Consider the following 20,626-nt stretch of genomic DNA (forward strand, 5'->3'; position numbering starts at 1 on the left):
GAAAACAAACAGCATTTCATTTGAAGATAATTCTCTCAGAGTGCAACAAATACAACAAATGCTATAAATGCCAGCTGGCTGGTGTGACTTCATGTGCTTCCAACAACTCAGAAAGTAATGAACGTCAGTTACTGTGCAGCACTTTGATACAATACAATACGAGCAGGGATGTGCTGACTTGGCAAAAAAAAACCCAAAACAAAACATGCACGTAGCTGTATGAACACACCGAGTTGTAGGCATCTGACTCTGTATTTCTTAGTGTCCCTGCTGCCAGCATCACATGCACAGATAAAGAAGCTGTCTTACCGTCTCGTTCTCATCTGGGTACATGCTGTCCTGTGGCTGAGTTGCCGCTGCAGAGGAACAAGTCTTGTAGCCGGCGGTGCGGACGAGGACACTGATGATGCAGAGAAACACAGCAGCCTCTGCCTATTCACAAACTCTCTCCCTGACTGACATGTCACTGTGGCTAACCAGATAGTGTCACTCTGAGGCCCGACACACACTCAAACACACACACAAACACATACACACACTGACTCTTATTCACTCACACGTTCTTACATAAACAGAGAGAGGGAGAGAGTGTGTACGGAGCTCAGTGATGCTCGCTCTCCCTGAGCTGCCACAACACACACTGCTTGACCTGCCCCACCATAATGCCACAACACACAACGCCCCAGCTGGAACAACACACACGCGCGCACACACACACACACACACACACACACACACACACACACACACACACACAGATATCCAATTGAAGCTCCCAGAGGGATTAAGAAAAGCTCCATAAAGTGAGAAACATTGTGGCCCCTGCCCCCACACATACATCTTCTTTGTTTCTAATCAAACAAGTCATATGGGGCAGAGTTACGCTTTACACTGGATGATCCCTTATAATCACTATCCAGGATATTTATTATACTGCTGACTGTTGTGAGTTTAAACCCTTCCTGCTCATCAACTCCCATAATTTCTCACGAACCTCTGGAAGGTATTGATACAAACTATAATGTAGCAAAAATCACACAATCTATCTACAAGTAAAGCTTTCAGTTCATGATATGCCTGATCTAATAACGGTCTCTTTCTGGTCTATTTACTGTGAAATCTGTAAATCTTCACATCTTGGTCACACTTTTTAACACAACTCCCACAGTCTTGCTCATATGTAAATTACTTCAGATGGTGGCAAACGACTGGAAAACAACACCTCTGGGTTTTCATTGTATGATACAGCTGTCATTCAGTGACAGTCTGACAAACTGGATTGATAATGGACCGATGCTGGACCTCATAAGTCAATCAGGTAGCGGCCATGACATGCACTTTTCCTTATTCAATATCATTACAAAATTCAGTGTTTCTACCATCAGTAATACTTATTCAGACCAAGTGGCAACCTCTTGGGACAAAAACTGCAGTTCCTCTTATGACCACTTAAGACTGGGTCCAGATCAAGTCAATCCCCATTGACCCCCACAGTGAAATGGCCAACTTGACAGCAGAAATAAGCGGTGAATTTTTATATAACTCATCCATTTACAATTTATTAGGGCTTAAAGTTACTCATTTACTCATTTAAGGGCTTGGCCGTTTGTCTGTGAGGCGTCACCACAGTCTGAGTCAGATCCACCCCTCGCTCCTCCACAGCTCAACCCTCTCATTATTACAGGTCAATTCTGGCTCTAACAAACCAAGATGGTGATGGCTGAAATGCCAAACTCGAGGCTTCAAAGTGGCAATCCACAAACCAATGGATGATGTCATGGTAGCTATGTCTCTTACTTTATACGGTCTATGATTCAGACACAGTAGCTCACAGTGCGCTCTGTCCTCATGTAACCTTAAATAAAAAAACACTGCAAGAGGTGTCATGTAGTGATTCATTTTTCATAAAAAATGGTACTCCCCATCAGATCCCTTGATGGTATAGGTTTGCTATCCTTATGAACAGACAACAACATGTGTATGTTAAATACATCATGTATAAGAGATTGTATCTAAGTGAATATAATAAACTGTTTATTAATTTCAGTGTTTAATCCAGGAGCAGATAAAGGCAACTGATCAACTGGGAAGCAAAATGTCAAAAACATGCTAATTTGGCATCCATTAACTATAAAAAATAATAAACACAACAGTTAAGCATATTGATAAAAACTTCTGGAAGCATCCAGCACAATATGGTATTGGGCATTATGACACATACCATGAGACAATAGGAATTGTGTCCATTGTACCTCTCCCTTTAATTTTAGCATTGTAGGCAGTGCTGTGGATTAAGGACCACGACTGCAAAGCAATATTGGATTAACTGAATTTTTTCCTTAATGTGATGAAGTAAGCATGGTGATTATACAGTTACTTCATTTTGCTAGATTAGCCAAAAAAGGCATTCCCATTTAAACCCTTTAATTGTATCTATAAAGGGTTTCTCAACTGAATTACAATTTATAGCGCAAAGTAGGCTATATGGATATTGCCATATAAACCTACTTATACTGTGACTGAAGATTTTGTCCATATCATTCAGCCCTTTGCGCAAAACATGTATCATTTTGTGGTATGGAGCACCTTTTCTTCAAACCTCAATTCAGTGCAGAACAGCTGAAACAGGGCTGAAAGAGAAGCAGGTGAATTCTAAATGAAGGTGGATGAAAAAAGAAAGGAGTGAGTGAGAAAGAAAGAGATGCAAAGTGAGGGTGTCAAACCTAGTCTTACCCCTACTCTGTTACACAAGAGCCAAACACACTGCAAAGCAGTCGGTCAGCTGCCAGACCGCCTGGAGCTCTGTGTGTGCATGCATGTGTGTGCGTGTCCCAGGTTGAGAACAGTACAGAACAGTACTATAAGCCCCTCTGGCCTGCTTTATAACGTGTGATGAGCACACAGAACTGGCACTACCACGGTCTGCAGTACTCCACTGAGACTTTCTGTCTTATTCCCAAATGAACTGCTGTTTGCTCACGGTGATTTTCCTAAAAGGAGACATCTGTGAGGTCATTTTGAGGCTAAAATTCACCAAAAAACAACAGAATACACAAAAGTGCAATAACTGCAGTAAATATTTTGTCTTCATTAATCAATGTTTATGCATTTCAAAATAGGACTAAGATAAACATCAGACCTGAAACCATCAAATAGAAAACTGATTTTGATAATCAACCTCAAATTTACTGGTTCCAGCTTCTGTTTATCTTTGTCTTATGGGATATGAAGTTTACTTTCTTTGGGCTGTTTTTAGCTCAAACAAGATGACTGAAGATATCACTGTGATGGGAAATTACTATGGGCATTTTTCATTGCTTTCTCACATTTCATTAACCAAACCATTATTCGATTAATCAAGAACAAACACTGCAGATGACATAATCATTAGCTGCAGCCCCTATTAAACAGCATGTCATTGTGCTAACAGTAACAGTCATCTGGTTGGCTCAACACTGACCCAGATGTGAGAGCAGTGGCTTTGTGACAGAAGGTCACTGGTTGTAATCCACAAACAATCTGGCAGGAAACATGACGAAGTAAGATAAGACGAAAAAGAAAGAACATAAACATACAACTAAGGTTATCAAAAACACCACATAGTAACAAATGCTGGGGTGACAGCAAAAACAGTGAAGTCTGGGAAAAAGTGTGGACTGCTTGTTTTAAAATTTCAATGTTACTCCTCTTCTGTCAACAGTGAGTGACAGAGTGCCCTTGAGCAAGGACTTTCATTAGAGGAAGGAAAAAGAAGACCCTAATGTGTAAGCAGTATCAATGGAAAACCAAGGTACGGGTTACAAAAACTGCAATTAATTGATGCGTCATTAACATTCTTTCCAAATCGGAGCCAATTGTTTATTATGTTTCCATCTGGGGGTCCTCACCGAGAAAACATTTGGGACCCCCTGAAAGAGAGGATGATTTAGCATCTAAATAACCCTGCAGTGAGTTCAGACTCTTGCTGCCAGCATGTGATATAATAAGCCTTTTTTAATAAGGCACAGAAAGAGAATTAACAGTGGTGCAGATGGTCTGGCTCCCACTAACAGATCCCTCAGACAGTGAGTGTGTGTGTGTAAGTTTATGAAAGCTTGTGTGTCTTGCATAACTGAACAGAAATTTGTGTGTGTGTGCATGTGTGTGAAGAATGAATGAATGGATGAGTTAATAGATTACTTATTCTGTGTGCTACAGACGTACATTAATGTGCATGGATGGGTGTGTTCAACTGCTTCATGTACAAAAAAAGGCGTGACACTGTAAAGACATCAACTTGCCAACTCCACTTCCTGCCGCACACTAGGTAATCAAAGAAAAGAGAAAGTGCTTCCTCCAATCAGTCATCCCGCTGAGAGTCATTAGAGGTTTTTAGTTGATTACAGTTGTCATAAGGAACGATGGGAGTCTGCAGGGTGAGTGGGTGTTATTGACTGTGACGATCACAGGTGGGGGGTTACAGAGAGCGAGCAACTCTTAAGTGCTTTAAAAAGTGAGACACTACGCAGAAGCTGAAGGCATGGTGCTAAAACTGATTTATGAACTTCTTTGAGATGATCCTCGTTTTTGGTAATTACAGATTTTTGAGGCCTTTATTATGAGTCTCTAAATTAGAGACTTTCTTAAGAATTGCAGACACGCTGGAAACATACAGAGACAAACAGAGGTTAAAGATAACTTGCAGTGTTGACAGCATAACAGTCTCAGGTCAATAATGAGACTTGTGTTAAATCATCTAATCAGTCCATGTATCAGCTAATATTGCTAAAAGGACACAGTGAAGAAACTTGGCTTAATGTCTTTGTTGGCTTTTGGGATCAACCTCAAGCTAGTGCTGCACGGTTTGGTAAAAATGTGTGATTGCAATTATGGTGGACAATATCGCGATTTGCGATTGCGATTACAATATAATTACAATAAAATGTAATAAATAAATGGTATCATGAGTCTTTTTGCTTGATTCAGTGTTTCCCCTACAATACATCAGGGGGGCAGTGACCTGACATAGTTATTGTTATGGACAGACAGTGTGTCAATGACCATCAACAGACTGAGCACAGTCAAACACGCTGCTCACACAGCAGCGCAGCCTGGCACTGTACACACAGTGGAGCGAGCATATGTTGCGTTCCAGTGCCATAGCACAACACAGCAGCATGTCAAGTGGGCCAAAACCGAGCAAAATTGCTCAATTTTTCATTTGTTATGAAGTCCATGATTTCCCTGTGACACTGACAAATGTTTGCTTAACTGTGCTTGGATGTTGTTTTATGAGGCTCTGGCAGCTTTCAGTTGTCTCTTTGTCTTTAACTCTTCCTACTTTTCCCTGTGCTGTGCTGTCTCAAGTGTTGATATAGATTGGTCGTGTTGCAGCGGGACATGGCGACTTTAGCTTTTAAACTTTTACACAGCACGTCTTTCAGGTACGGCGACGTTGGACAGAAAGACGTGCTGTGTAAAAGTTTAAAAGTTAAAGTCGCCACGTCCCGTCTCAAGTGCTGATATAGATTGGTCGTGTTGCTGCGAGACGTGGCGACTTTAACTTTTACACTTAAACATCATGTCTTTCTGTTTAACGTCGCCGTACCTGAATCCAAAGTATCGCCATGTAACAGATGTTTTTTTCGCCACCAACTCAGCCTGTTCATGGTCGAGCTCATGCTCTTCTTCAGCGTCTGTGTTGGTCACTGCTGCACGCCGGCTGCACGCACCAGGATAACTCCACACACTACAGGAGAGGCAGTCACGTTCACAGGCACACACGTTAACATTTATTTAGCCTACATTAAATCGCAAATCGCAGCCTTTTATGTGGTTATGTAATCGCACAGCCTGACATCGCGATTGCGATTAGATTAATCATGCAGCAATACCTCAAGCACACCATTTGAAGCTTCATGAACACTGATTGGTATTTTGCAAGTTTGCAAGTCACATTAATGCTAGCCAAGTGCTCTAGTCATCTTTTCATCCACATGCCACAGAGTTAATTAGCGAAACAGTGAAGCGTTGGTGTGATCGGTGCACCTGCATCAATGAATGATTCCAATTCCTGTTCATTTATTGTTCTGAGAAGTTCAATTTACTCTGGTTTATCACCTGAAAGGAGCAAATGTTTTGTCATTTAATCTTAGAAAACCAAAATTAGATTGTCAAGTTTTGTTTCATGCATGAACATTAAACAATTACTGACGGTTGTAAAAGTCTGGCAGGTGGGTATTTATGACAAATACAAAATGATCAAAGATTTAAGTCTGTTACACACCACATTATTCCCCACCTGGAGAGCCAATTTCTCCAGCTGTCATTTTTTAATATTATCTCTGTAAACCTGGGACTTCAAAACAGCTCCTTTTTTGGAGCCAACAGTGAGTAATCATTTACAATGCTAATTATATTAGATTCTTACATGCGGAGCATATAGTACATAGCATGCTGAGTGTCTCTCACAAGTGCTGTTGGATTATTTTGATCCTGGACGAGGAGGTGTGAGGAAAAGTAGAATGGATGAGATGGTGCAGTGAAGCAGCAAATTAAAACACACTGAGACCTTGACAGCCATTATATTCAGTGGCTAGAGGGGAACATCTGCTTCAGTGGATACAATGTCCAATCCACCGCGGCTGGGGGCTTTAAGACGCACCGCATGCATGAAAGTATCAAGTGATATCTCAGTTGGTAACTTCAACATTTTCCAACTAAGGATCAATGGCTGCTGGGCTTATGGGAAACTCAGTACTAATGTTGTGACAGCTCTGTGCTGTTTTTCAAACATGCCTGAACCATTTGTTTTATTACTTTATAGTTGCACTGCAGCACGTCTGTGAAATATGTACCTTCTGCTTTAGATGCAGGGGCTGGTACCAAATGGGGGAGGTGGTGGGGATAATAGTGTAAGAAAAGAATATGTTTTTGGTTTTTTGGGGGGGTTTTTTAACCATACCTCGACCCTCACATGCTTGCAAATGCAGATCTAAGCCAACTTGTAGCCTACACCCAAATTTGACCTAAGCTAAACTACTAGCAAAGACTACGACTCAGCACTTCCTGTAGCTATTATTGATTCTGTTTATTGGAAGGGCGTGTCCCCCTGAAACAAGTGGGACAACGATGACAATTCCATTGGAATTAATTGATTTCTTGTTCCTGCAATTAAATCGTTAGATTCTAGTGTGACCGGGCCTCAAGATGGAGTGAGAATAAAGAAACTCAATAAAAGCTCATCTTTTTAATCAGTCAGTCAGATATCATCAAAATTCTGGCAGTCGAGTGTGAGATATTGGATAACTACCCTTTCTGGGACATTGCTAATATTTTAGAAAAAAATAAAAAAAAAAACAGACATGCAACATTTCCAAACTTCATTAAAAAGCAACTCAGCTGACAAATGTATGACATTATCACAGCCCCATAATCTAACCTCCTTAAAAAAGTCCCAAGTAATGACACCTGGAGAATGACAGAGCAGTGGCTGTTGAAAGATGACTAGCCACAGAAGTAGTGACAAAGTGGGCCCCAGTGTCGGGTCCAGTGTAGCAGATAAGAGCCTGGCAAAGAGCTGTCCGGCTCTCCAGACACACTCATTACTGCCTATAAGCAGGGAGCTTATCAGAAGGAGCTGGACGAGCAGGCAATAAGGAACAAGCCCGGGCAGCTGGAAAACTCACAGCTCTACTTTTCGAATTTGCACTGCTGCCTTGGTTTTATGTTCAGTCGTCCTTCTCCTGCTTTAAAAGCCATTGATTTATTTCTTATTCTCTTTTAAAAGATTACGCTGCAGGAAAGGAAAGACATGAGAAGAGAAAATATGAGAGCAGTAGAGATAGGAGAGGGGTGGGGTTTGCATATTTTAGGAAGTCCTGGCTCACATCTGAGTTGTTGTCACCAGCAGCACGCTGCCAGGGCAGAAGAAGAACAAACAAACAACCCACTGAAACTGGGACGGTTTCACATCACCACTTCTGACTCACAAGCTGCGTAGGACCATGTATCCACCTTATCAAAGAACAATCAGTCACCTACGGAAAAGCATGGTGTTAACAAGTAAGTCATTAAATAATAAAGGACAATACTGAATGAGGTGTAGGTGAAGAAAACCACATCACATCACTTTCCTATCAACACCCTAAACTGCATCACCACAGATACAAGAGGGCCACTTAACAAATGGAAACCACAATTTGGGTTTTAAACATTACTTTCTTACTCCCGCATCAACAGAAATAATATAAACAAAACATTTACAAATATGAACAGGGCATACAGCATTAGCACTGCTACTGCAGTTACTTAAATCTTAATACAGACAGCACTGCCACAACATTGATATAGAAGTGTCCTGATATCTAAATTTAACAACCAGTTTAAAATAAACACTTACAGTTTCCATGGTATAAAAGTGCTTCACCCATCAACTAGAAAAAAAGGCGGGAGGATTAAAAAAAAGAGAGAAGCCTTACAGAGATTTTGTATTTGTTGTAATACTTGCACTTGCTGATCAAATGACTCACAGAATGAGAAAATCACAAAGTGTTTACTTTCAGACAAAGCTGGAGTGGGTGTCTAGATCACCGAAACAAGCTTGACTACTTTGACCTTGTCTCCTGCCATTTAAATGGCACACAGAGGGACCAAGGAAGGAAGGAACTCCATTGTGGACCGGGCTGCGTTCAGAGAATATACGGATTTTAAAATTGTATATGCTCGCTGTTAGATAACCTTTAACAACATGCTATACTGAGTCAGTGGTTACGTCATTGTGTGATACATCGCTGTGAAATCAGTACTTCGGAAAGTTGTTGACAGAGTGCTTGTGTGACCAAGACTTGTGACAAATTCCCTCACTTACAGTCAAGTGTCAAGGGTCTTTTAATGGATCTGAAGCTAAATCTTTCCAGTCAATGTGAGTAAACTAGTAAAGCTACATTTTGGGAGTAGTTTGACAGCACTGTGGTTGACTAAATGCAATATTTTTATCACTTAATACTCTGACCAAAAGTCCATTTCAGAGGACACCCCAGAATATGTGGATTTCATAAAAAGTGTATTAGTTTGTTAATTTCATGCTGAAACTGTGTATGAATGTGCATTTTGCATCATTTTGTAAATTGAATAATGGTGCTACAGATAAGTTTGATGTTCCATTTTTAAGGAAGGTTCTGAATCCCAACATAATCTCTTATACAAATAATATGACTACATGTTAAAAAAACATTAAAATCTCCTAATCTAATCTAAATTCATCGTTAAATCCAGGTGGACGTTTGTGCCAAATTTCAGGTCATTTCCTCAAGGTGTTCTTGAGATATTGCGTTCACGTCAGCGTGAAGGTATGACAAGAAAAGGAAGGGTACGAGTGTAAAGAGCTGCACGTTGGCTCATTAAACCTGGACTACAGCAGGCAGAATTTAGCTAATCTGGGGTGAAACAGACTCACAGACAAACACCTAAATGACATACAACTGCAAAATCTGCTACAACTCTGTCCAAGTCAAGTAACACAAAGAGCTTTGTGCTCAGTGACTGTTCTTGTTTGCCAAGGTGCCTTGGCAGAATTACTATTTATGACATTAGTATCCAGGTCAAAGTTCCACAAACTGTAAAAAGCACTACTCTATATATGTAACTTGAACTCAACTTGTACAACAATCTCTTCCTTTATACACACAAAAAAAGAGGTCTACACCCAGTGGCAGCACCACACAGACCCGGTTTCTATTTTCTCACTGGCTTTTGTTCAGCAGCAGACTGAGCTAATGATTTCAGGAACAAACACTCCCACTGACCAGGCTCTAAAGTAATCAGCTGCCTCATCTCACTGAGGTTTTTCTGGCTGAAGCTGCATTTGTCTGCAGCTCGGTGGCTTTAGGCCTGGGGTGGCTGATCACTCCCCTGCTCAACAAAACTTTCTGATTTAGGTCAAGAGGTCATATCACCTTAACATGTCAAACCGGTTTAGATGAAAAACATAAGTAGAGCCAACTGCACAAAACTTGGTGTGATGCTTTCAATGTCATACACCAACACTAAATGTGTGATTAGTATTGTTCCTTGTAGTGGTAGATAAAGACAGCTCCATTGCATGCAAGACTTATGGCTCTCACAATGCCTGTGTGGTGATGTTTGTTGTGTTGTGTTATTTAAAAAAGCCTTGAACTGATATTTAATCCTAACAAACACCAAGCCTGGATTGGACCCAGATTTTTAACTGCCAAGCTTCACATGTACAAAAACATACAACAGCACAACAGTTCATTACATTTGTATGGTTTTACCTGGAGATGTTCAGTGGAGCTGCTGCTCAGTTCGTCTCCTGACTCCGAGTCGTTGGTGCGTCTCTCTTCCCCTGCAGAGTCACAGTGTTGGGTGCTGTCCACATCCAGCGGGGCTCGGACCAGATCTGGGGATCTAGCTCTGGTACGGGGTAGAGAGCTGGACGATCCTTTATGACCGTGATGGGGGGCTCCACCACCATGGACAAGGATGTCAGCCAGAGCTCGGTCATGGTCGGTGGGAGTGCTGGGGGGGTGATGGGGGTTACTGTCCCTGCGCTGCCTGGGGGGACTGAAATGCCCAGAAGAGGCAGTGTGTGCAGAGGGTGAGCGCCGATAGTTGGACTCTTGTCTGTGAAGGTTCTCAGTGGGCCGGTCCTGGAGTCCCAGCTCCAGACTGGTTGGCTTTACCCAAATTGCACCCGCACTTAGTGGAGTTGTGTTTCCACTGGCAGCAGCAGGATGTGGGAGCACTTTAGGAGGTGGCATGAGGGCTTTGCGGACCTCGCGGACATACTGAGCAGGTACATAGAAAGCTTTAGTCCCTTCCTCTTTCCTCACCTGCCACCAGTCCTCATTGGTTTTCTTGACCAGCATGTAGCATTCTCCTGCATGGATGGTGATGAGGCGGTCCTTGGCCTTGTATTCATAGTCGTACTCCACCTCAATGTAGACCTCGCCCGGGGCAATAGGCAGATCCGCCATGATGCCTCTGACTGTCCACCAGGCAGCTTACCGCAAGAGGAAGACGTCTATTAGCATGGCTTCATGAGCAGAGCTGGAGGAAGAACAACAAAGATCTAAAGTAAGTATCTAACACATTTCAGTATAAATACATTTTCATTTTCCTATTTTCAATCATCATTTTATCGTCCGCACTAACTAAATCAGCACCTGGGCTTTAAATGTTTTTTGGATGTAAGAGATTTACAATATAATCTCAAAGTCCTTGAGGAAATTTGTTGTTAGTTGTTCAAAAAATGTGTTTTAGTATCATGTTTGTTTACTCTAAAGCTGCATTTTCTCCTGTCAGTGTCTGTTTCAACATCATGCAAACACAGAGAAGAGTATCAGGTTCTGTGAAAAATGTCATATTACTGGTTTTTCAAAAAGCAAATAAGAAAATAAACTGCTAAACTAGCATGACAGTGAAAGTGGTTTATTGTACAAGGATGTTGTCAGGCTGAACATTACGTCGTCTTCTCATTTATTAAACATATTTTACTCTGAAATAAATTATTTAGGGAATACAAATCTTAACACTGGGAAAATCCTTCAGCACAAAGAAAGCTGTGTTTTACATTTCAAGCAGCAGTGACTGCAGTTTGTCTGGAATAAGAAAAAGAAAAACTGTGGGGCAAACACCAGCAGCAATATTGATTTTTATACTTTATTTTCCAGGGAAAAATTTGCTATAATAATGGAAAATTGGTTTAGGCTGTCGTAATCCCTCAAAGAAGGATTTTAAAACAGTAAAAAACGGTACAAAAAAGCACAAATTTTAAATGACAATTTTATATTTTATCACTTTAAGCCTCGTTAATGCACTCACAAATCAAAACATGCCTATTTTATTCTTACACAGCACATACTACAGCAAAGACACAAACATCCATGACTTTTAAAGCCTATTTTACTCCACTAACCTAATCACAACAAATGAATAAAATACAAACTGAAGAGCTGTAACCCTCTTCCAAGGCTTCAGAGCAGCACATAACGAGGGGAGACAGTAATATGACTCACATGGTCTTCTTCCACCTCTGTATCTCTGTTTTTCTGTGTCTAACTCTGTCTGTCTTTCCCTCTCTGTTCCTCTGTCTAATCATCACAGCCAGTCAAGCAGCAACTGAGGCATGTTGCTGCTGAGCGGAGAGATTAGTCGAATCACACACATAGTTTCCTGCTGAAGTCACATGTGTACACACACACACACACACACACACACCTCTCTCTCTCTCTCTTACAACATTAGGTGAGGCTCCAGCACACCTTGAACAAGCTTTAAAAAATGGTCATAACTCAACTCACAGTGACAAGAAGATGCATTTTGTGTCTAAGTAAAAGAAACAAGCACTTTTAGGGCAGTGGCTGCAATGTAATCCCTAAGAAAAAAGACAAACTGTGGACCGAAATATTACATCAAAAGTGCTTTTTTTCCTTGTGACATAATCAGAATCCTGTCACAGACCTGCCTCAGTGTATCCTCTGTTTGTTTGAGAAGTCTCCTGAAATCTTGCTGACTTCAAAATCATCTAAAAATCAGCTAAATATTCAGCCATGACACTGAAAATCTTTTAGATAACATTAAGCTTTCTGTACTCCAACACAACAAACTCTTCCCAGCACTTCTCTCTCCAGTTCTCTCTACCTTTCCACCACTACTTTCCTGCAACATGTCACCTGTTGCAAGACAAGTTCTCCTTGAGCCAGAGTCATATAGCAAACAGACAAGTAAAAGGTAAGGAAAAATGTTTAATTTCTTTGTCGCTTTTCTGTAATGTTTCTGTGGCACTTAAAACAACAATCTGAGCCTGTTAGTGCCAAAAAAAAAAAAACGCTTTTGATGGACGTAAACTGACCGTGCACAATTGCCCTGGACAAATTTCAAAAATTATTGTGTCCACGAGTGGCTAAGGCACGAAAACGTGACAACATAGGATCCAGGTTCATTCCTTTTAAGCGTACCCTGTCAGCAAGTGAACATGCAAGGACCACTATCGACCAGTAAAGATGTTTGTTGGATGAATTCATAGATGCATCATCCCTTTGAGTTTGTAGTCTTTTCAGCGTAAGTTCTTGACCAATGCAGAACAATAAGATCATAGTGCAAAATGCGTCAGATCAACAGTGGCAAATGTCACACTGTGTTTATCATTTTGACATTTATTTCTTGCATTCACAAACATGTTATTATCTGTATAATATTTAACATTTTAATGGTTACCAAGTTCCCATTCAAAGGCCTAAAGTAAACCATGAGAAAATGCAGCACTTCTCCTTGTAATAAAAGAAAACTGATGCTGTAATGGGCTCCCTTTGGCCTTCAGAAAATTAATCTAATGTTCCAAGGCATCCAATGTCACACTGTGTTTATCATTTTGACATTTATTTCTTGCATTCACAAACATGTTATTATCTGTATAATATTTAACATTTTAATGGTTACCAAGTTCCCATTCAAAGGCCTAAAGTAAACCATGAGAAAATGCAGCACTTCTCCTTGTAATAAAAGAAAACTGATGCTGTAATGGGCTCCCTTTGGCCTTCAGAAAATTAATCTAATGTTCCAAGGCATCCAAAACAAAATGAGGTTAAAATAACCTTCCCCCCATTTGAGTAACAACCCAGACAGTGGTTTTAAAGAAAGTGGATGTAATCTGATCTAGATGAAGTGGCAGGATATTACAGCGTCAGGAGCAGTTACAACAGGATATTACAATGACAGCCATAATTACAATCAGTCATCAGTGAGTCACATCCTGGCAGAATTTTGCCTTAAAAAAACAAAACTATGATTTTAATAGACAATCAAGACTAAAAATCTCTCTTTCTGCTTTTTTATTCATTGTGCACACAGAGACACAGAGCCAGCAGCACTGCAGTAGACTGGGCACAAAACCAACCGCACAACAAATGACTTTTAATGCCAAGTCTGTGTAGTGGTTGTGGCGGCCAGACAGACAAAATCCTGATGGATCTATTTGGGGAGCATATTTTCAGAGAGTTATTTTGTCATCCTAATTGTATCCAGTGTTGGAGTCTAATTAATCCATACATCATAGGAAGTATCCACAGTCCACACACATAAAGCAACACTCACTACGCCCACATTTATAACAGAGCTGGCACATCGTTTACAGCCAGAGCAGCTAATTTAGGCTGGCAGCTGCATTATTACTATGTGGTATTTCTCTTAACGTTTACCAGTTGTGGCTAAAGATCTGTGATTAGGCCAACAGCCCTCTGGATTACTCCTGATACGATGACCGCAGGGATAATATCATCATGGATTACCTGTCTGGACTATGGGCATATATTATAACAAGAGCTGGCAGCCTTCATCATTAACCTGTGAGCAGCTAATTTAGCTGGCGGGAAGAAGACTGCACTTCTTCTATTTCTATCTAATACTTGTGTCGAAGACGTGTCGACTGAAGTTGAGGAACTTTGCCTTATAATCAGAATAATCAGAATTAGCATTTCTTGCCCATCCCTGAGCAGCCATACTTTAGAGTTTTCTATCAGTCTTCCCTTACGTCATCCACAGTAGTAGGTGTGAGATTTTATCAGTGCACATTGCTGCACTGGATGCGCCATTACACAATCTGCCACGCTGATGCACTTCTTAAAAGAAGTCTGTGGTTTGCCCAGAGTCAGTTTGGTCAGTCATACCACATCCTGTACTTCTCCAATTCTGGGAATAATAACTAAGCCCAAACAGTGGGCTTGACTTTCTCCACCTGCTCAACAGCAAACGTCATTCTTTTGGGGATTATAAGTATCAACTGGCTGGTAAAATAACCAGAGCGGCTGGGAAATTTTGGGACTTAAGTCACTGCAGCAGCAGACATACAAAAGTTAATTTCCTGCCTTCCTTGCACAACATTTCCCCCAGTTATTTTCTTTTTACTCTTCCACTCCTTGTCAATATCCTGCCAGAGTTTTTAGGTAAATCTCAAACCAGTCTGACAGCTGTTGATTCAAATCGTATCTCAGACTGAAAAACCTCATCTCGCACAACATACTACAGCTAAAACCAACAATAAAATGTAAGACTTTGAAGCTTTTTCGTGACATTACAGCTTATGTGCAAACATAAATGCAACAGAAATTGAGACAAACACTTTTTAAAAGTTCTGTAGTTGTAAGCAAAATATTTTAGAGCTGAATCCTTTTGATTTTTCGATTTGTCAATAAACAGAACATTAATTGGCACCTATTTTGATGGCTGATTCATCATTTGAGTCTTTTTCCTTTTTCCTCAATTGTGAGTATTTGCTCCTTTTTTGGTGCTGGATGTGATAATAAACTGAATTACTTTGGGTTTTCGACTGCTAGTACAACAAAACATGCAATTTAAAGCTGGTACCTTGGCCATTGGGAAATTGTAATGGGAATGTTTCACTATTTTCTGACAATTTTATAGACCAAATGATTAACAGATTAATTGAGAAAAATAGGCTAATCTGCAGATTAAACAATTAAAACAAGCAGTAGTTGTAGCCTTACATTTTTAACCAATGAAACATGACTTTTCTTTAACAATCTTGTCTCTCTATGCTTCTCATTGCAAAAATAACATGTCTAAAATATCCTAGCATTAATATCAATTTAGTGACATGATGCTCTGAAAATGTCATTACCCTGATGAATTAACCTGGACAGGTCAACAAACAATGCACATATTGAGTGAGACTGTCTGGTTGCTCTCATTCTTCATATTGAAGGTATTCAGAAGGTTAAGTCCCTGGTGGCTGTTGTCTCTTTCACTTATCCCTGTCTACATTAAGCTCTGTCAGTGCTGCTATTTAGTGGACAGTACAAATCTTCTCAGAGTCCAATCAGCAAAATCGAAGGGAGCACGTTAATTTGATGTGATGGTAATAAGATTTACAGTGCGCTGTGGGATGGATGGGTGGGTCTGACGAATAAAACCATCCAGAGCTACAAGACAATGATGGCACAACCTTGGCTTAAGAGTCTAAAGTGATGGGAAGGTAGAAGAAGAAATGTGTGTGGGACTGTTTGAACTAATATGTGGTGGAAAATCTGCCGTTGTCAGCGCATGTACGGAACACACCCTTCCCTTTTCTCCCACCTCAGCAAAACAGAAAGAGATATCTGTGAAAGAGATTTTCAACGTTAACACATGAACTGTTTCCACTGCAACACGGACAGGTGAGGCAGCAGGGTCACCACTCTAAATCGGCTCTCACGTGACACTTGTTAGCAGTGATCAGAGGGTTTCTGTCCAGAGCCAACCAGCGAGTGATTACTCTGAGTGAGTTATTTCCATCAGAGAGAGCACATTTCTCTCCCACTGCGGAGTTATTTAAAGACAAGGGAAATTAGGTTATCAGGCTCAATAAGGTCATTTTTAAAGGTTCATAACAGAACAGCCACGGTGTCAACTTTTCAGAAACAGAGCTATAATTCAACTCAAGTTTATTCACAAACACCACTGTTTTCTTTGGAACTACTGTCAACCAAATAAGTCATCCACTAGAAAACTGTTGACAATGAGTTTTGCGTAACTTTGACATGTTTCTGGAAAAGTTGCCTTCAAATTTTGCAAATGAATATTTCAATGCTTTAAGGAGCAAAAACACCATTCACCTCTAGTATAATGGGGACGTTTTGGAGATTGAGACGTCAAACAAAAACTATCAGCATGGCTCATAAGTGAGAGAATGTGTTTTTCCTGCAATCCTGGGTGAACTGAACCTGAAAAATTGGCATTTCAAGTCACAATTTGTAACATCTGAAGCTAGCAGAGTCAGTCAAGTGCCGCGCTGTGACCTTCGCACATAGTCACACCAAATATAGGTCCACGTTCCCCTAAACAGCCTGGATTCAGCACAGGCTGTCCCAGTTAGGCACCTCTCACCACGACTTTCCTCGTAACTCAACTCCCCGAGGTCCCCTGCAACTGTCATCATAACCACAATCTGTCACACTTCAACAAATCACAGCCAGCTGCAGCTCACTTAATGTGGGCATCTTGAGAGAGAAGAGATGTGAGGACAGGAATGAAACACAAATAAAGGTTGTGTTGAGAGCCAGGTAGTTCGTCCATTGTAAGAATGAGAGCAAGGTTCAACACTTGACAAAGTCCATCCAATTCAGCATGACATAACATTACAGTAAATCCTACTACTCACAGTTACTGTAAACAAACAATGAGGTTGCTTCCACAACCATGTGGGGAAAAACTATGATGTGATTTATCCATTCCCATTTTGATAACCAAATTTAGAGTTGCAATGAACAGTTAAAAGATTGATTTTGCTTTGCATGACTATATTTAGCCTATGTCATAAAAATGCAAAACATGTCCATCACAGCTTTCCAAAACACAGATTAATAACTTCAGATTGCTTAATTTGTCAAAACCAAAAGTCCAAAACCAAGTTACATTCAATTTACAACAACAAAAGCAGCAAAATCTCACATTACATGAAAAATGTGTGGCATTTTAGCTTGATACATGACTGAAACTATCACATATCTGTCAATTGACTAATCACTTTAGTTAATAGGCAAGTTAGAGTTTCATAAGTGCAACAAAAATTTATAATTTATAATGTTATTGAACACTGTGGGGAGATTTTAAAACCTCTAATACTAAGACATATTTCTTATACACACTGTTACTGAACGTGCATTGCACCTTCAAAAGGTAAAATGACCTGTCACCTGCTTTGTGCTGACAGGTTCATGTTACTGTTGACAGCTAATAAAGTTAACGCACACAACCAAAAATTTACATTTCTGTCTGAGTTAGCTTAACAGCAACTTTATGGTACAAAACAAATTCCCCAGGGGACACAGCCTAGACACACCTCTGTCAGGAGCTACTGTGGATTTTCTATGGTTTGATAATAGCACTTTAGCGCCTACAGGAATTAGTTGCAGTTCCTGGTGTGTATACAGCATTCCTCTCAACTAGCTATGGGAATACTTTTGTACACTTTCAGTAAATGTATTTAAGTCCTACCTTTAACTTATATTCACGTTTTTCAGTGTTAACATGGGTTTACAGCCTCTTGCCTTGATTTACAGGAGCTAATCTGTCGCTAACGTTAGCTAGCTAATTAGCTAAACATTCCTCGGTGTCCCAAACAGTGCCGCAGTCAAACATCCGCACCTTAACCTACCTTCTCTGCTGCGGTGGGACACTCCGTGGAGAATAAAGGAAGAAATCCTCCAATGGTCCTGGGCGAGTTTAAAATCCCGTGAACTTTCCTGTCGACCGACCACCGTGTGAAACTGGTTCACTACTTGTCAGGTTTGTCAGATAGCAGCGCTCCCGTCTCTCCTGTTCTTCCCTGGCCGGTGTAATCCACAGCAGTGCTCGCTCCCGTGGACTCACGCCTGCCCTGACAACTTTGGTAACTACCTTTAAGCAGAGATCGTCTATTGAGGAAGATGTACCACTCTGCGTGTTTTTTTTTTCCCCGGGACAAAATGACTCGCCTTCCGGTTAGCGAAATACAATGACTACAATACAAAACTTTGGCGTTATATCACCCGATATTTCACATAAAAATGAATTAATGTTAAACAACAGTTTGTTCATATATATATATATATATATATATATATAAAATTACCGACAGACAGTCAATATCTGTCAGTTAGTTTTGGTTTGTTAGCATTTCCATTAATTTATCAAAAGCACCCCCATGTTCCGAATGGGAATACATTCAAAGTGAGAGCTCCTGTCTGGTTTTATACTCTATGGTCAAGTGTTACGGGACGCAAACGGGGAATTAGCGCCACCCCATGGTTATAAACTGGAACTACAGCTACATTGTGCCATCGAGCCATTTATTTATTTAAATATCTGTTAAACTAAATAAATACAAGAACTTTAATAATGTAATGTTTCACTGTTTTTCTCAGTCGTGGTAATGTATTTCTGTCTTCTAAGACTGTAAATGCCGTAACTGAAATATTGCCATGGTTGGATATGTTCAGTGTTGGAAAGGTTACTTGTGAAATGTAAGAGGTTACAGATTGTTACCCCGTTGAAATGTAATAAGTTATGTAAATGTTTTAATTACTCCATCAAACTTATTACATTTGATTACTTTTTGATTACTTTTCTAACCAATGTTAAACTGGATAATAACGCTGAATAATATCCGTATAGGCTATATGCAAAGTATGCATATGCAAAGTTATATTCTACATATAAACTTTTTACCATAAACAATATTCTGATGTACCATGTGTGTAATTACCAATATTTAGATTAATAATTGTAATTTTATTACACAATGTTTCTCAGTAGCTGTAACTAAATACAATATTATATATTTGTAATATAATTACATCTAACTAGTTACATGTTCTAACTAGTTACCTTCTGGACACTACACTGGATATGCTACATTTAAAACTTTTTTTTTGTGATCCTCCCATATGTGTACAGATGACTGTATATGCAGTCTCTGGTCTCAAAATGAAGCTACAGAGAATGTTAAAGTTGTCATCACGCTGTGTACTGGCATGTGGGCGCCCTCTTGTGAAGATCATGCTGTGTTACCTAGGTTATGCCTGCTACAATCGTCAAGCAACAGCATTTGGAGAAACTAATCACAATGATCAACATAGTTGTTCCTCCACTCTCATTCCTGAACCGAGTCATACACTGATCAGCCAAAACATTAAAACCACTGGTGGGTGAAGTCAATAAAATTGATCATCTTCATCTGCAATGTTCTGCTGGGAAACATCTGACCCTGGCAATTGTTCAGTTGCCTCTAGACGTGCTCAATCCACCCAAATACAAGACAACAGCACTCCCTGATGGCAGTGTCCCTTGCAGAAGGACAATGCACCTGCCACACTGCTCAGGAATGGCCCAAGGAATGTGATGAAGGGCTCAAGGCATCAACCTCAAAGTTCTCCAAAATCCCAATCCAATCAATCAATTCATGGGACATGATGCCGGTATCCCAGAGGTACCCACAATCCACAGTGGGCCCTCCTTGGATCAGACTTGGCTCTGACCTGTTGAGGCATGAACACAGGAGCTCTGGGGATGTCCTGTGGTGTCTGACACTAGGATGTTGGTGGCGTGTCCTTTGAGTCCTATGGGTTGTGAGGTGGTGTACCAGCATGTCTCACAGATGCTCCATCAGATTGGTATCTGGGGAATTTTGAGGCCAGGTTGATACCATGAGCTCTTTGTCATGTTCCTCTGACCATTCCTGAGCAGCTTTTGCAGTGCGAAATGGTTGCACGTTCAGGGGCCTCCACATGAATGCCAGGACCAAAGGGTTCCCAGCAGAATCTTGGATTGTAACGAGAAGTTCTACGTTATTCACTTCACCTGTCAGTGGTTTTAATGCTTTGGCTGATCGGTGTACACTTTGGTAAAGAGATAACAGAGCACATACCCTGAAGATGCTGCCCCTGCCCCACACAGCATGATGTACCCTCACAACAGCCATCACCAAGTAACTTGGCTTCATCTAGCCTGGCCCTGTCCAAACATAACATACACCTCTACCAGCACATCTAAAGCTCACCAATACTTTACACTTTACATCTCATTCCTTTATCCCATACATAAAAGCCAGAAGAATGTTAATGCAACAATTCATACTTTTAGTGGAGGGTAC

At 40.5% G+C, this 20,626-nt stretch overlaps 1 protein-coding gene across 9 annotated transcripts in view; it reads right to left on the reverse strand.

Annotated features, from left to right (window-relative positions):
• LOC125901607 (rho GTPase-activating protein 12-like) overlaps nucleotides 1-18,377 on the reverse strand; it is a 60,480-nt gene extending 42,103 nt beyond the window's left edge. For all 9 annotated transcript variants that reach the window (XM_049597340.1, XM_049597339.1, XM_049597338.1 and 6 more), the window contains exons 1-2: nucleotides 18,152-18,377; nucleotides 10,275-11,049 (exon numbers count right to left, since the gene is read on the reverse strand). In XM_049597340.1, the coding sequence (XP_049453297.1) occupies nucleotides 10,275-10,976 (702 nt within the window). In that variant the 5' untranslated portion in view covers nucleotides 10,977-11,049; nucleotides 18,152-18,377. The remainder of the gene's footprint in view (nucleotides 1-10,274; nucleotides 11,050-18,151) is intronic.
• Between the last annotated feature and the right edge of the window lie 2,249 nt (nucleotides 18,378-20,626).

Source organism: Epinephelus fuscoguttatus, linkage group LG15 (assembly GCF_011397635.1).
Source record: "Epinephelus fuscoguttatus linkage group LG15, E.fuscoguttatus.final_Chr_v1".
Lineage (NCBI taxonomy): Eukaryota > Metazoa > Chordata > Actinopteri > Perciformes > Serranidae > Epinephelus > Epinephelus fuscoguttatus.